Below are 16307 nucleotides of genomic sequence, written 5' to 3'. Positions count from 1 at the left end.
CAGTGTGAGACAGCCGCCTTCTGGGGGACTGAGTGATGCAAGATTCGTTCACGTTCCCACTTTGTGACTTCAAATCTCTTGAATTCTCTTTCTGCAACTGGTATCTGGTGTCTGCGTTCCTATTAGCATAATGTGAGGAGGTGGGGAGACGGGCCCTCCCCCTCCCCATCATCACCCTCCCCCCCTACTGACCTGTGTTCTTTCCTTGATTGACCTTCCTGTTCCAGCAGAGGCGGGGCTGGGCCGTCTCCATCCCTGTCTTAACTTCATGTTGCAGTGAGCAGTAATGACTTGCTTCCTTACTGAAAATATGAATCTGGATATGAATTTGTTTTTTCCAATTTTTTTCTAAGGGATTGATGTGTTAATTAAAGGAGAAGATCCCTAAAGTTTGAGAGATGAAATAAATAGAAGCACCAAGAACCTTCCAGAATTAGTGTGTTTGTTGTGCTGAATCTTTTGCAGTTAGGGACAGGAGAGGGCTGTGAGGAGCCAAAGGTGAGTGGGGCCTGTGCCCACTCAGTGCTCAGTGCATCGTGGGCTTTGATGTTGTCATTCCTTGGCTGGGTCATCTTTGCTGCTCCTTTGTTCTACGCCCTTCAGTAGAACCTTGTCCCACCAGGACATATGATCAGAGGGATGAGGATGTCACCTGCGCAGTGTCCTGTCTTCAAGACCATGGGCAGCGAGGGCTTCATGTAACTGGGTCAGCCTAGGCTCAGGCCAGGGTCTGGACCTCAGCCCCTACATTTTGTGTGTTTATGTTTTGTTTCTTTGGGGTTTTCTTTTTATTATGTCTGTTCTCGTTCACGTTTAGAGTTCTGGTCTCATTCTCCTCTGAGTGTCCCCGTCTGTGACAGCAGCAGGAGTCCTTTGGCCTGTCATTGTCCCCATAAGGCCCAGGCAGCCCTTGCACACAGGCGTCTGTGGTGTCCAGAGATGAATTTTCAGACTTGTCCAGCTCTGTCCTCCTTCTAGGGCTATTTTCTGGATTATTCTTTCCCTCTTTCCCCATATATATACATATATATATGTATATGTACCTATATTTTTTTTTTTGAGAAAGATTAGCCCTGAGCTAACGTCTGTTGCCAATTCTCTTCTTTTTTGCTGAGGAAGATTGGCCCTGGGCTAACATCTGTGCCCATCTTCCTCTGCTTTATATGGGACAGTGCCACAGCATGGCTTGATAAGCAGTGCGTAGGCCTGCGCCCGGGATCCGAACCCATGAACCCCAGGCCGCCAAAGCGGAGTGGGCGAACTTAACCGCTACGCCACTGGGCCAGCCCCATTCCCCATATTTTTTAAAGACCAGATTCTGGAGTTAGAGGGAGGAGGGATCTGATAGTTTCTCATCTTAATTAAATTCCAGTTGAGTTTGTATTTTCTCTGTGGCCTGCCCCCTCTTTCTGCCCTTACCTGTAGTAATCCTAGTGCTGGCTCTGATCCAAACTCAGGGATTTATAAAGCAGAGTCTAATTTAGATCAATAATTGGTTGGAAAATAGGACCCATAAGCCCATCTTTTCTGGAGAGAGTAATATAATTGTCTGCTGTAGTATGTAGGAGGGTTGGTGTGGGAGGGAGAGTTGGAGGGAGGGAGGGGAGAACAGCACTTGTGAGAAAAATATAAGTGGCATTGATGTCAGTGTGAGTGGACGTTGTGCTGTAGCTGCCACAAAACAGCATGTGGTCTGAGGTTACATTAATAAAGATACTGTCTCTAGAATAGGGAGGTTCTCTACGCTGATCATTCATTCAACTGATCTGCCAGATATATGACGAATTATGTTTGCATCTGGGAAACCTCAGTGAATTAAAAATAGGCAATAATTGCCAGCCTTGGGGAGCATGTGTTCTAGCGGTAAGGGGCAGACTGTATGCTATAAGCATAGTAAACAAGGGAAGTATTTGTGTTAGAAGTTGTAAGGGGCCAGCCCGGTGGCACAAGTGGTTAAGTGCGTGCGCTCCGCTGCGGCGGCCCGGGGTTCGCCAGTTCGGATCCCGGGCACGCACTGATGCACCGCTTGTCAGGCCACGCTGTGGCAGCGTCCCGTATAAAGTGGAGGCAGATGGGCATGGATGTTAGCCCAGAGCCAGTCTTCCTCAGCAAAAAGAGGAGGATTAGCAGATGTTAGCTCAGGGCCGATCTTCCTCACAAAAATATAAGTAAAAAAAAAAAAAACTTGTAAGTGCTTTGAGGAAGGTGACCCAGGGTATAAATGTGTGGAGACGGGGAAGATGGCTGTTTTACTAGGGTGGTCAGCACTGGCCTCATTGGGAAGGTGAGCTTTGAGGAAGATTTGAAAGACATGAAGTAATAGTCCACGAGACTGTCTGGGGGAAGTTGTTTATGGGCAAGAGGAATCTCTAGTACAAATGCACTAGGGCAGGAGTGTGTTGTCTGTTCAAGGAAGAGCGAGGAGTCTGGTATGGCTGGAGCAGAGAGTGATTGAGGTCCATCTACCTGCAGATCATGTAGAGCACAAGGATATTGGAAGGGTTTGACTTTTCTGAGTGAGATGTGTAGTTACAAGACAGTTTTTAACAGAAGATTGACCTGGTATGACTTCTCTTGAGAAGGTGTGGCTGCTATGCTGAGAACAGATTCGAGAGGTGAAGAATGAGTGATGCAGTAGAGAAAACTGTAGGAAACTAGTGCCGTGGTCCAGGCTAGAGATGTTGCTTGCTTTGTTTGGAAAGTTATTATAGCATGGAAAATAATACAAAGTGATTGGATTCTGCATATATTTAAAGATGAACTTTATAGAATTTTTAATGGATTAAGTCTGGGTTATGAGAAAGAGGAATCAAGGAGGACACCCTAAATTTCAGACTGTGGAAGTAGAAAGATGGAATGCCTTCAGTGGAAATGGGGAAGACTCCAGAAGAAGCATATTTGAGGCAGTGGCATTATAGGCATCCAATTTAGGAAATGTTGAATTTGAGATGTTTATTAGAAATGCAGGTGAGGTTAGCAGTTGGATATATAAGTCTGGAGAGTAGGTGAGATGTCTGGGCTGGAGAAATAGATTTTGGAGGTGACACCCTATAAATGATATTTAAAGCCTTGAGAATGGATGAGGTCACCAAGGGAGTGATGACTATGGAAAAGAAAAGAACAAGGACAGAACTCTGGACCCCTGAGTGCTAAGGGATCTGGTCAGTCCACATACCCAGGGCAGACTGCACAGTTCTCACACTGCCTCTAGAAGGGTTGGAGACCAGTGTACACAGGAATCCCCTGGACGTCTCGTTATGATGTAGACGGTCTGGAGTAGAGCGTGAGATTCTGCATTTATAACCAGTTTGGTGCTGATGCTGCTGGTCTTCAGAGCACACATTTAGTAGCAAGAACATAGACCGGGATTCCCACATGGCTGTGCATCAGCCTCAGATGTAGGGCTTGTTAAATAAGGGATTCTTGGGCTCTGTGCCCAATATTCTGAGATGGTGGGTCTGGGGAGAGGCCTGAGTGTTTGTAACAAGCCCATCAGCAGTCCTGGTGCTCAGCCAGACTGGGGACCACTGATGCCGATGATCAGCGAGCATTCAGGATAGGGAGGGGTCTTAAATCCACATTTAAATGCTTTTTCCTTGGAAGAAAAAGGCAAGACATAAGCTGGGAGATAGATGTTGTTTTCTCTACTGTGGGGAGTAGCCAGCTCGAACATTAAGGAAGTGGCTATCAGCTCAGCCTAAAGAAAATCTCTGAGTTGCTGAGTAGATCTTAAATGTTCTCGCCACAAAAAAGAAATGGTGAATTATGTGACGTGATGCTGGTGTTAGCAATATATAAATGTATCAAGTCAACAAGGTATACACCTTAAACTTACACAATGTTATATGCCAATTATATCTCAATAAAGCTGGGAAAAATATGAATCCTTGCTCTCTGAAACTATTTCCTACATGGATTTCTCACTCACTACTTAGTGCGAACAAGGGATTCCAAATTGTTGTAATTGAAAGGTAAATTTCAAAAATTCAGTAAATGAAGATATATGTGTATATATAGAGAGACAGACAGACAGACAGAGAGGGAGGAAGAGAGGGAGTGTGGGAGGGTGGGAGGGAGGGGGGAGAGAGAACAGGGATCTCCCTTTATTTCAGGAAAGCCACTGAACAGCCTTGAGGCTACATAGTCAAGAACGGAATCCACAATCCCACCCTAGGTTGAGTCCCACATAGGAATCACTGTCCCTGATGCTAGGCACAGGTATCACCGCTCACACCACTGACTTCCCTGATGCCGGCACTGGACTCTGTGGCTAGGACTAACACTGCTGCTCCTGGCAACGTCATTCGGGCCAACTTGGCCAAATGCATTTCTGCACTGTCCCAGCTTATCCATCACCACGTCCTGAGTCAGAGCCCAGCATGTGATCACCTGACTGGTGGAGCCTCATGCAGTGTCCATCTGCAAGAATGTTTGGGAAAGTGGGTTTTCGTCTCTTACGGAGGGAGATGGTCTCTACCTCCTACTAAGAGTCTTTAAGTGTGAAATTGTCCTAACCTGGGAAGAGAGTACAGGTTCTAGGGGTGGAGGTTGGGGGTGATGGATGGAAGAAGAATGAAAAATTTCAGTTTTTGGAGCAGGGATCTCAAACTAGAACTTCACTAAGCAATGGTTTATTTATTTGGGTAAGAAAAAGTTACAAAATCAATAAATAAAAAGTGATGACCCACATGAAACCAAATAGAGATGCCAGAACTGCCATGGCAGATTGAAGAAAAAGAGATCAAAAGGCTTAGAGAAGTGGTCATGCTAGTATGAGTCTACTCTATAAAACTGGAAAACACACCAGGTGACTATTTTCCTTAGAAGAGCCCAAAGGATACTCTGTATATCAGGCAATAAGGAGTGAGCAGGTGAGCAGAGTATCAACCTCGTTGTTTCTGTCCTTTGTAGACTAGGGCTGACTCTAGGAGATAATATTACAGAAGGAGGCTCCCTAGCATCAAGGGAGACAACAGGATCCCAGAAAGCCAGAGGACAGGTGGCAGCAAGGTAGAAACAAGGGCAAAATTGCCAAAATACCAGCAATGTCAAAATGGAAGCCAGGAAATTTTGATTGCAAGAGATTTATGGAAATGCCTAATAGGCCATGGTGTTTCTAGGAGCAAGACAGATGGGCAGCTAACAAGAGTGTTGCTTAATATTATAATTAATAGATCAAGAACGAATGAGTTCAAGGCTGATATTATGTACCGAAAAGAAAGTTACAATTCCTTGCTCAGTTTTCAGACCTGAGCCAGTCCTCAGACCCAGAACCCACTGGTTGAAGGAGTGCCTAGGTCCCCTGAGGAAGTACCCTGCAACACCATGGCAATTGTGTACGGTAGTAATTCCCCAAGTCCTTCCATAAAGGTCCCTATGGCCATTTACTCGGGTCACCATACAGTGAGGAAGAATATTTAGATACTTTTTAGGTCTAATGGATGCATAATGCAATTTGACACTGATACATGGAGAACCAAAGCACCATCATGAACCCCCATTAGAGGAGAGCATATAGGGAGTAGGAAATAATGAGTCCTGTCTTAGTTCCACCCAAATCAGTGGGTTCTTTGCATCCACATATCACCGATAACTGGAAAATTGCTAGTTGGTATAGAAAAAACTGATAGGACTATGCATATTCAGTGAATTAATATTTGACTAAGGAGCCCAAAATACTCAATAGGGAAAAAATAGTCACTTCAATAAACAGTAATGGGAAAACTGGATAGTCACATTTGAAAGAATGAAATTGGACCCCTATCTATACCACTCACAAAAATTAACTCAAAATAGATTAAAAACTTAAATGTAAGACCTGAATCTATAAAACTCTGAGAAGAAAACATAGAGCAAAAGCTCTTTGACATGTTCTTGCCAGTGATTTTTGGATATGACAAAAAAAGCACAAACCACAAAAGCAAAATCAACAAGTAAGACTACATCAAACTAAAAAGCTTCTGCACAGCAAAGGATACCATCAATAAAATGAAAAGGCAATGTATGGAAAGGGAGGAAATATTTGCAAACTATATATCTCATAAGTGGTTAACATCCAAAATATATCAGGGACTCATAGAACTCAATAGAAAAAAAACCCAAATAATCTGATTTAAAAACGGGCAAAGGACCTGAATAGACATTTTTCCAAAGAAGACATCCAAATGGCCAACATGTACATGAAAAGATGCTCAACATCAGTAATCATCAGGGAAGTGCAAATCAAAACCATAATGAGATATCATTTCACACCAGTTAGAATGGCTATTATTTAAAAAAAAAAAGACACCAAGTGTTGGTGACAATGTGGAGAAAAGGGAACCCTTGTGCACTGTTGGTACGAATGCCTACTGAACTATTTAACTGTGAAATTATATGTATAGGATTTGCCTTTAATATACTCCAGGAAAGATGAGTGGAAGGAATAGATGAAAGATGATGACAAAATGATGATAATTGTTGAAGCTGATTATGGGTAATGATGGTTCATTATACAATTCTCTCTACTACTCAGGCATTTGAAATTTTCCATAATAAAAATTATTTGAAAAAGAAACATTGAGATAAGTACAAGAAGAACCATTTAAAGCATTAAAAGTGGTTGCTTATATGAGATAAAATTTCCAGGTGAGGAGTGGGGCAGGGAATCATCTTTGTCCATGAAAGTTTACAGTTCATCTGAATTGTGTCCCACCCCCAAATTCATATGTTGAAGCCCTAATCCCCAGTGTGATGGTGTTTGGAGATGGGGCCATTGGGAGACAATTAGTGTTCTGTGAGGTCATGAGGGTGGGGCGTTCATGATGGGATTAGTGCTCTTATAAAAGAGACACCAGGCACCTTCCTCTCCCTACCTATGAGTACATAGTGAGAAAGCAGCCATCTGCAAGCCAGGAAGAGAGCTCTCACCAGAACCCAACCATGCTGGCACCTTGATCTCAGACATTCAGCCTCCAGAGAACTGTTAGAAAATAAATTTCTGTTGTTTAAGCTAAATAAAAAAAAAAAAAGTTCACAGTTCATTATAAGCTTGGTAGTACTATTTTACAATGGTATATGATGAAGATGGAAATAAAGTGTACAATAAACCTCATTGGTGCTGGGCACTGGAGATACAGGAAGGGAGCCCAAAGACCTCTGGGGAAGAAGCTGGTTACAGTACAGTGTGAAAACAGGTGCAATACAGTGAGGTCTCCAGGTGCAATTGTGCACAGAAAGTTGCCATCTAGGGAGAGGCATCATATGACATGTGGAGTTGCCCAAGAGGAGGCAGCCTTGGGAGGGGGAAGGGATGGCATTCTATGTTGGAGAACTGGCAGTTTAAGCTCAGGAATGACGTCAACACTGAGATTCTGGAATCACATTGTTCAATTGTATAAAATACAATTTTATTGTATAAAACTGACCTTCTTTATGTCCTCCAAATGTAGCCCTAAATTCAGCTTCTGTATCTTCTTTGGTATGAGTTTCAATCATAAAATTGGTCTTCTTGCCGGGTTAAGCGTTTCTATCATTCCTATACTTTGAAATTTCGTTTCTATAGTCTGAAATTTCCCACTGTTCTCAAAGACCACATTTAGGAGGAAACCTAGGAAACCGGCATCGTAGAATGTAAGGCTGAGGGCCTTGAGGTGCTAATCTGATTCTAAAAGAACCCATCTGCCTCCGGTGCTCTAAGATCCTGATGAAATGCCCAGCACCACTGTGGGAATCCAGGGGTCTTCATACAAGATAACAGCCCCAGCAATTGTGTATAATAAAGGAATTAGAGACAATACAAATCTGTTCACCTTTGAGCATTTCAACATTAATTGCATGACTCTATGTGGACAGTGAGTAGCTCACCAAGTCAGTAACAAAGCAGGAAAACGTGGATGTCTGTCTGCTGGACTTGCAGGCTACACTTCATGCAGGGCTATCTCCCTAACTCAACACTATCCAGGAAACTCTCTTCTCCTGAGAATGGATAATCACTATTGAGTATTTGCTGCTGCTCTCCCTGACCCAACAAATCCAATCATGGATCATTTCTTTGATAGCATTTCCTACAGAGGATGGAGGACAAAAGCAGAGCTTGTTTCAGATTTAAAGGAACCACTTCCAAGGCCTCATTCACATTTAGCTGTATTTTTGGTGACTTGTTTCAGAGAACATAGGAAAATTCTCTGTAATATGTTGTTTCCAACACTAAAGAAGCAATCAGATGGGCTGCATCCTTCTTTGTCACTGTGGGTTGTATAAAGTGAGTGATTCCCCTGAGGAGTTGGGTGCCCAGACTCCAGGCCTAATCATAGTTCACTTTGAGAAACCTGAATAGGCAATCTCTGGTGCCTGATCCATATTAGTCTCACAAGATCAAATCATGGGCTGGGCTGTGACCTTTTCTCCCCCAAATCCTCTTTCAGGTGGGACTTCTGGTAATGGCAGTATGAGGAGGTTGGGCAAGTCTTCCCACAGAAGACAATTATGGAAACTGGATAAAAATATTAAAAACAAATATTTGAAGTCACTGAAAATAAACAAAGGCAGGCAGAAAAGTGGGAAGACTTTTCATCTTGAATAACCATTACTATAATGAGTAAGAACTGCAGGTTAGTAGCCTTCCTACCTGAAGGTGTCTCCAATCCCCCAGCAGATGCCCCAGTGACTCAACGGGGTAGATGATAGAATTCAGAATACAGAGTAGCTGGAAATTTAAAAGGGAAAATTTGGAAGTGAAAGAGCAGCAGAAGGATTGAGATACCAAATGTGAATACAAGCTCTGTCAAAATACCTGGTTGATCACTAAATGATGCGTAAGTGTGGGACACTCCAGAGAAACTGCTGAAAATCAGGAAGAACCTAGAGGAAGGTCTACCCTTGACAGAAAGGCTAATTCTGGTAAAGCGTACAAATCTGCACCTTTAACTGATGAATTCCCCAATCAGCACAAAGCTCAGGCAGCAGAAAATAAAAATCTAACTAGCTTGAGGTATCAAAGGTCAGAAGGTGTGGCTGGCAGTACATTTGCAAATTTAGGGGAAATATCAAAAACAAATCAACCACAGAGAGGGTGAGTGCCAAAATGTGAGTATATACAGCCCAAATCCTTGGTTGACCACTAAAACACAGATGCAGGCTAAATCATTCAAGATACATAATAAAAATGTAGCAACTGGATACTGGAAAATGAAGCAGAGACATCAACTGTTGCACACAGCAGGGGTTCAGATTTCACAGTGTGGTCCTGGCAAATTAACTACCTTCCAGGAGAAAAAGAAGCAATCTTCAGAAAAATAAAATAGATTCCAGATTTTCTAAGACATAATATCTTTGATTCCCACTTTTAAATTAAATATTACTGGATATGCAAAGAAACAGAAATGTGTTACTATAATGAGAAAGTCAACAGAAATGTATTCCCAGTGTGCCCAGATGCTGGATTTAGCACCTAAAGACTTCCATACAGCTATCGAAACATATTTAAAGAATCAATTGAAGATATGTTGAAGGAATTAAAGGAAATATTGGTATCAAAAAGTGAACAGGGGCCGGCCCCATGGCTTGGCGGTTAGGTGCGCGCGCTCCGCTGCTGGCGACCCGGGTTCGGATCCCGATCGCGCACTGACGCGCCGCTTCTCTGGCCATGCTGGGGCCGCGTCCCACGTACGGCAACTGGAGGGCTGTGCAGCTATGACATGCAGCTGTCTACTGGGGCTTTGGGGGGAAAAAATAAATAAACAAAAATTAAAAAAAAAAGTGAACAGACAGTAAGTCTGAACAAAGAAATGGGAAGTATAAAAAGGATCAAATAAAAATTCCAGAACTGAAAAGAAAATAAAAATAAAAGTTCATTGGATGAGTTCAACAGAAGGCCTGAGAAGCAGAATAAAGAATTAGTGAGGATGAATATAAATCCATAGAAATTACCCAATCCAAAAAAACACAGAGAAAAGAGATTGAATAAACACAAATAAAACCTCAGAAACCCATGAGAGAATATAAAATAAGGCAAGTAGACAATCAGAGTTCAAAAATGAGAAGAAGGAGGGTCTGGCCCCCTGGCTGAGTGGTTAAGTTTCCACATGCTCTGCTTCGGCAGCCTGGGTTCACGGGTTCAGATCCCAGGGGCAGACCTGCTCCACTCATCAGCCATGCCGTGGAGGCATCCCATATACAAAATAGAGGAAGACTGGCATGGATGTTAGCTCAGGGCTAATCTTCCTTAAGCAAAAAGAGAGGAAGATTGCCAATGGTTGTTAGCTCAGGGCGAATCTTCCTCACCAAAAAAAATAAATAAATAAAATGAGAAGGAGCAAAAGAGCAGAAAGAAGATTTGAAGAAAGCATGTTTTAAAGTTCTCCAAATTCAGAAACAACTTTAGTTTATAGCTCCAAGAACCTCAACATACACCAAAAGAGATAACCACAAAGAGGGCCACAACTAGACTCATCCAAGTCAAACTGATGAAAACGAAAGATAAGAAAAATTCTTGAAAGCATCAAGAGATAATGAACCTTACATACAGGGTGTGGTGGTTTTAAAATGTTTAAAAATTCTTTAATATTCCTTTCTTCAGAGGTAGAACTAACTCCCTTCCTCTTGAGTGTGGACTCAATTCAGCGACTTACTTCTAAAGAACAGAATAAGGTGGAAGTGATGTTATGTGACTTCAGAGGTTATGTCATAAAAGGCACTATGGTATTTCTGCTCTCTCTTCCTCTCTCTCTCTCTCTCCTTCTCTCAGATCATTTGCTTGGAAGAAGCCAGGTCCTAATTAAGGACCATCTGACATTTGTCTGGCTGGCTGTGAACATTGCTATGGACCAGTGACTTCTTTGTTCCTCCTATTTCCGCCTTTCTTAAAGCCCTATAGTGCTTATTCCTTTATCTGTCCCATAGCTGCATAATAGGTCTGTTTTGGGATGGGGACAGATAACTTGTCTTGTTAGTTCACAGATCTTCAGAACATGAGGAACTCTATGTGAAGAGCCTCACTTACATAAACACACTCAGTGAGCCTCATCTGCATCGGACCTGATATAGATGATGAGATTTTGGACTTTTCACTGATTCTGTAATGGGATGAGATTTTTTGGGTCCTTAGGCATGAAGCACACTATTTTGCATGTGGAGAGTGGCAGAGATTCCCTCTTTGACTGAACTTTAGTTAGGCTCCTCTGAGCCCTCTGTTTGACTAGGCTTTGACTTGTGGGCTTCAATATCCATCTTTGCTTCACCCCGTTTTAGCAGAAATCCTATTAATTCAGTTTAGCAGGAATCCTTGACCCTGGATATCTGGTCAAATTCCTCATACCCCACCATGCACCAGATAATATTAGATCACTCTAGCCTGCCTTCAGCAAGAATCCTTTTAGGACAGTTTAGCAAGAACTGCCCTATCCGCATAGGAATTTTCTATCAACTGACACCCTCCTCCTTGTGTATATCCTCATTTTTCCTTGTATTCATAGTTGAATCCAATCTCTCTCCCCTACTGCAAAACCCTTGAATAAAGTCTTCCCTACCATTGTTTAACAGGTGTCAGAATAATTTTTATTTCTTTGACAGAGAAATGTAAATAATTAGTGGCCAGAAGATGGACTGTGGTGGTTTTCAAATGTCCACAAATTCTTTGATACTCAAGAAGTAGAGAATAATTACCCTCCCCATGAGCGTGAGCTGGAATTATTGGCTCACTCCTAATGACAGAATAGAGCAGAATTGATGGTGTGCAACTTCAGAGAATAGGTCTTAAAAGTCATTGTGATTTCCTGTTTAGTCTACTCTCTTTTGAAACACTATTCTGGGTTAAGTCACCTGCCATGTTGTGTGGACACTCAGCTAAGGAGACAACCACATGGCAAGGAACTGAGGCTTTTGCCAACAACCACATGAATGAGCTTTGAAGTGGATCCTTCCATGATAATCAAGCCTTTCAGTTCTGATTGACATCTTGATTGCAACCTTATGAGAGACCCAGAGCTACAACCACCAAGCTAAGCCACTCCTTCTTCCCTCACCTACTGGAAGTATGTGAGGTAATAAATCTCTTTGTTTTAAGCTGCTAAGTTTTGGAGTAATTTGTTACAAACCAATAGATGACTAATGCACAGAGGAACAAGAATGCAATGAATGGCTGAGTTCTCATTAGAAACAAAGGACACCAGAAGAAATTGGAGCAACATATTCAAAGTCCTGATAGGAAGAAGGTACCAACCAAGAATTCTATATCCACTGAAAATGTCCTTCAAAATAAAAATGATTTTCTAAATTATTCATATTGTTTTTAGAATTCTATTTTAATTTTTTATTAGCTTTTTTTGTATTATTTTTATAGTCTTTGTCCTAAGGATTACAATATACATTCTTAACTTTAAACAGTCTACTTAGAGTTACTAATGTACTATTTCACGTAAATATAGAAATCTTGCAACCATTTAGGCCTCTATATCATGCTCATCTTGTATGTTATAAGTGATATATGTAATACATCCATGTAGGTTAAAATCCCCACAAGGAAAAGTTATAATTTTAGTTTTAAACAGTTACATTTTTTAAAGTAACAGGAAAAGGGCCAAAGAAAAAGAAGACATGGCCTTTTGCATCTAGCTAGATATTGCCATTTTTGATGCTCTTCATCTTTTCTGAGAGTCTGACTTTCCATCTGGTATCATTTGACTTCAACCTGAAGAACTTCCTTTGCCATTTCCTAGAGTATATGTCTGTTAGTGACAAATTCTTTTAATTTTCTTTTATCTGAAAATCTCTTTATTTGGCCTTTATACGTGATGGACATTTCTGCTGGATATAGAATTATGGATTGACTTTTTTCTTTCAGGTTATTAAAGTTGTTGTTCCACTTTCTTCTGGCTCTATGCTTTCTGATGAGAAGTCCTCAGACAGCAAAGGAACAAGAAAAGAATCAAAAACAGAGAAAATGTCATGCGAGTTGTAATATCTATCATATCAACAACTACCAGAAATCTCATGGATCACCACTCCAATTAAAAAGCAGAACATGTCAGAATAGGTTAAGAAACAAAACCCAACTATATGCTGCTTACAAGAGATGCACTTTCATTATAAAAACACAAGTTGAAAGTAAATTGATGGAAAAAGATATGCCATGCAAACAGAAACCATAAGGAAGCTGAAGTGGCAATATTAATATCATAAATAAAAGACATTTCAAAATAGAATGCATTGTCAGAGATAAGGAGAGACATCACATAATGATAAAATGTAATAAAATGAGAAATTTCACAATTACAAACACAAAGGAGATCAGTAGTTGCCTATGGCTGAGGGTAGAGAGAGAGGATCAAATACAAATGGGCATGAGGAAGCTTTTTAGGATAAGAGAACTGTTCTATGTGCTGGTTGCGGTAGTAGTTCCGTGGTTATAAAAAATTACTGATATTCATCTAACTGTTCACCTCAAGTCAGTTAATTTTATTTCATGTAAAAACATTAAGAAATTTTAAAATGTGAGGAGAAAGAAGGCAAAGTAAAGACATTTTCAGATAAATAAAAACAGAATTCATTGCTAGCCGTCCTGCAATAAAGTAATTTTAAAGGAAATCCTCCAGGCTAAAGGGAAATAACACTAGATGATATCTCATATATACAGATAGGAATAACTAACAACAGAACTATACATAATATTATGTTTATGTACATTTTTCTTAATTTCTTTAAAAGTCATAAGACTACTTAAATCAAAAAGTATTGCACTGTATTATTTAGCTTATAATGTATATTGATGTAATATATATGTCAATAATAGCATAAAGGTGATTAAGTGGAACTATATTGTGGCAAGTTTCCTAATTTTACTGGATGTAGTTCAATGTTACCTTAAGTAGATTGTGAAAAGTTAAAAATGCAGGTTTGAATTCTTACAATAACAATAGAAATAAATACAGCTAAAAAGCCACTATAAGACATAAAATGATAAACAAAAAGTATTTTCTTGAAACAAAGGAAGGTAGGAAAGGAGGCACAGGAGTGAAAAGGACATGAGAAAATTCAAAAACAAATAGCAAAATGATAGACCCAAATCCTACCATCTCAACAACCATATTAAATATAAATTGATGAAAATTCCAATCAAAAGGTTGAGATTATCAGACTGGATAAAGACATACTATGTGCTCCATACAATGGAAAAACTTTAAATACAAAACCAAAAATAGGTTAAAACATAAAGGGTGAAGGAATATGCCATGTAAATAGAAAGTGTAAGAAAACTGGAATGTCTGTATTACTATGAAGCAAAATAGACTTTAGGAGAAGGAGTATCACTAGAGATAAAGAAGAACTTTTTATAACTATAATAGGTCAGTATCACAAGAAGACAAAAGTAATAAGTGTATAAATTCCTAACTATAGAGCTTCACAATAGATAAAGCACAAAGTGTCAGAAATGAAAAAGAAATAGACAAATTAACAATTATATTTACAGATCAGTACTCCTATCTTATTAATAGGAGAAGTAAACAAAAAACAAGTAAGGATATAGGAGACTGAAATATATTGTGAGCCAACTTGACCTAATTCACATGTATTGAGTACCATATCCAGCAAGAATAGAACAGACATTTTTTCAGATGTACAAGGAACATTCATAAAAATAGATCATATTCTGGTGCTAAAACAAGTCTCATTAAATTTAAAGGGATTTAAATTATAGAGTATACTCTCTGACCACATGACATTAAATTAGAAATCCATAACATGAAGATATTTGGAAAATCCCCAAATATTTGGAAATTAATCAACACACTTTAAGCTCAGGGGTTATCATGACTTAAAGAAGAAATCACAAGAGAAATTAGAATTCTTTTTAATGGAATGAAAATGTAATCAAAATTTGTAGGATTCAGGAAAAGCAGTGTTTAGAGGGAAATTTATAACATGAAATGGATAATAGACTATTCTGAACAACTTAAGCAAATAAATTTGATAACTGATATTAAATGGACAAATTCTTTTAAAGACACAAATTACCAAACCAAATTAAGAAGAAACAGGAAAGCTAAGTAATCCTAATGAACTAAAAGGAATTAAATTCATAATTTAAAAATATTCCACAAAGAAAACTCCAGGCTCAGAAGGCTTCACTGGTGAATTCCATCAAACATTTAAGTATTGACACTAGTCCTACACAAACTCTTGGAGAGTACAGAGGAGGAAGAAACACTTTCCAAATCATCTTATGAGGCTAGTATCATACTGATACCAAAACCAGACAAAGATATCAAAAGGTAACTTCAGACCAATGTCTCTCAGGAATCCTGAAGGAAATATCAGCAAATTGAATCCAACACATTGTGACCAAGAAAGTTTTATCTCAAGATGCAAGTTTGGATGAACAGATAGAAATCAATCTAATGTATCACATTAATAGAATAAAGAACAATGACCATAGGATCATCTCCATGCAGAAAATACATTTAAAAAATTCAACTCCCATTCATGATAAAATCTCTCAGCAAACTAGGAATAAAAGGCCACTTCTTCAATTTGGTAAACGGCATCTATGAAAAACCTACAGCTGAAATCATACTTTATGGTGAAACTGAATACTTTCTACTCAAGATATGGAACAAGGCAAGAATGTTTGTTTTCACCATTTCCCTTATACATTGTACTAGGGGTGCTAGCCAGAGTATTAATGCAAGAAAAAGAAATAAAAGGGATATAGATTAGAAAGATGAAAAGTACAGCTGACATGATCATGTACGTAGAAATTCCTCAGGCAGATAAAGATTCAAGAACTAATAAGTGAATTTAGCAAGACTGTAGAGTACAAAGTCCATTGTATTCCTATGAACCAGTAATGTAAAATTAGGAAAATGAAAAAATTTTAATTCTATTTATAATAGCATCAAAGTAAAATATTGAGATACTAATTTAAAGAAAGTGTGCAAGATTTGTACACTGAAATCTACATAACACCTCTGAGAGAAAGTAAAGAAACACCAAATAAATTGAGGGAAATATGATATTCAAGGATTGGAATACTTGATATTGTTAAGGCATCAATTCTCCCAAAATTGATCTATAGATTAAATGCAATTCAATCCTCAATCCTAAATGCCAATCAAAATTCTAGCAGATTGTTTTAAAAAGAAATTGTCAAGCTTATTCTACAATTTATATGCAAATGCAAAGGACTTCGAATAGTCAAAAATAACTTTTTGAAAAGAAGAAACTTGGAGGATGCACACTGCCTGATTTCAAGACTTACTATAAAGCTCCAGCAATCAAAACAAGGGTGTTGGCATAAGGATAGTCGAGATCAATGGAATAGAATCAAGATT

At 39.4% G+C, this 16307-nt stretch overlaps 1 protein-coding gene across 2 annotated transcripts in view; it reads left to right on the top strand.

The window, feature by feature from the left end:
* Positions 1-16307, top strand: part of LOC131413915 (class I histocompatibility antigen, Gogo-B*0103 alpha chain-like) — a 158828-nt gene that overhangs the window by 126858 nt on the left and 15663 nt on the right. The window contains exon 8 of one of the 2 annotated variants that reach the window (XM_058554916.1): positions 4-712. The exons of the other annotated variant lie outside the window; for it this stretch is intronic. Within the exon in view, the coding sequence (XP_058410899.1) occupies positions 4-8 (5 nt within the window). The 3' untranslated portion in view covers positions 9-712. Of the gene's footprint in view, positions 1-3; positions 713-16307 lie in introns of those variants that run through there. 2 annotated transcript variants of the gene reach the window in all.

The sequence above is a fragment of the Diceros bicornis genome, chromosome 14, assembly GCF_020826845.1.
Source record: "Diceros bicornis minor isolate mBicDic1 chromosome 14, mDicBic1.mat.cur, whole genome shotgun sequence".
In the NCBI taxonomy this organism is placed as follows: Eukaryota; Metazoa; Chordata; class Mammalia; order Perissodactyla; family Rhinocerotidae; genus Diceros; species Diceros bicornis.
The sequence above is the reverse complement of the archived record's forward strand: the minus strand, read 5'-3'. Positions and strand labels throughout refer to the sequence as shown.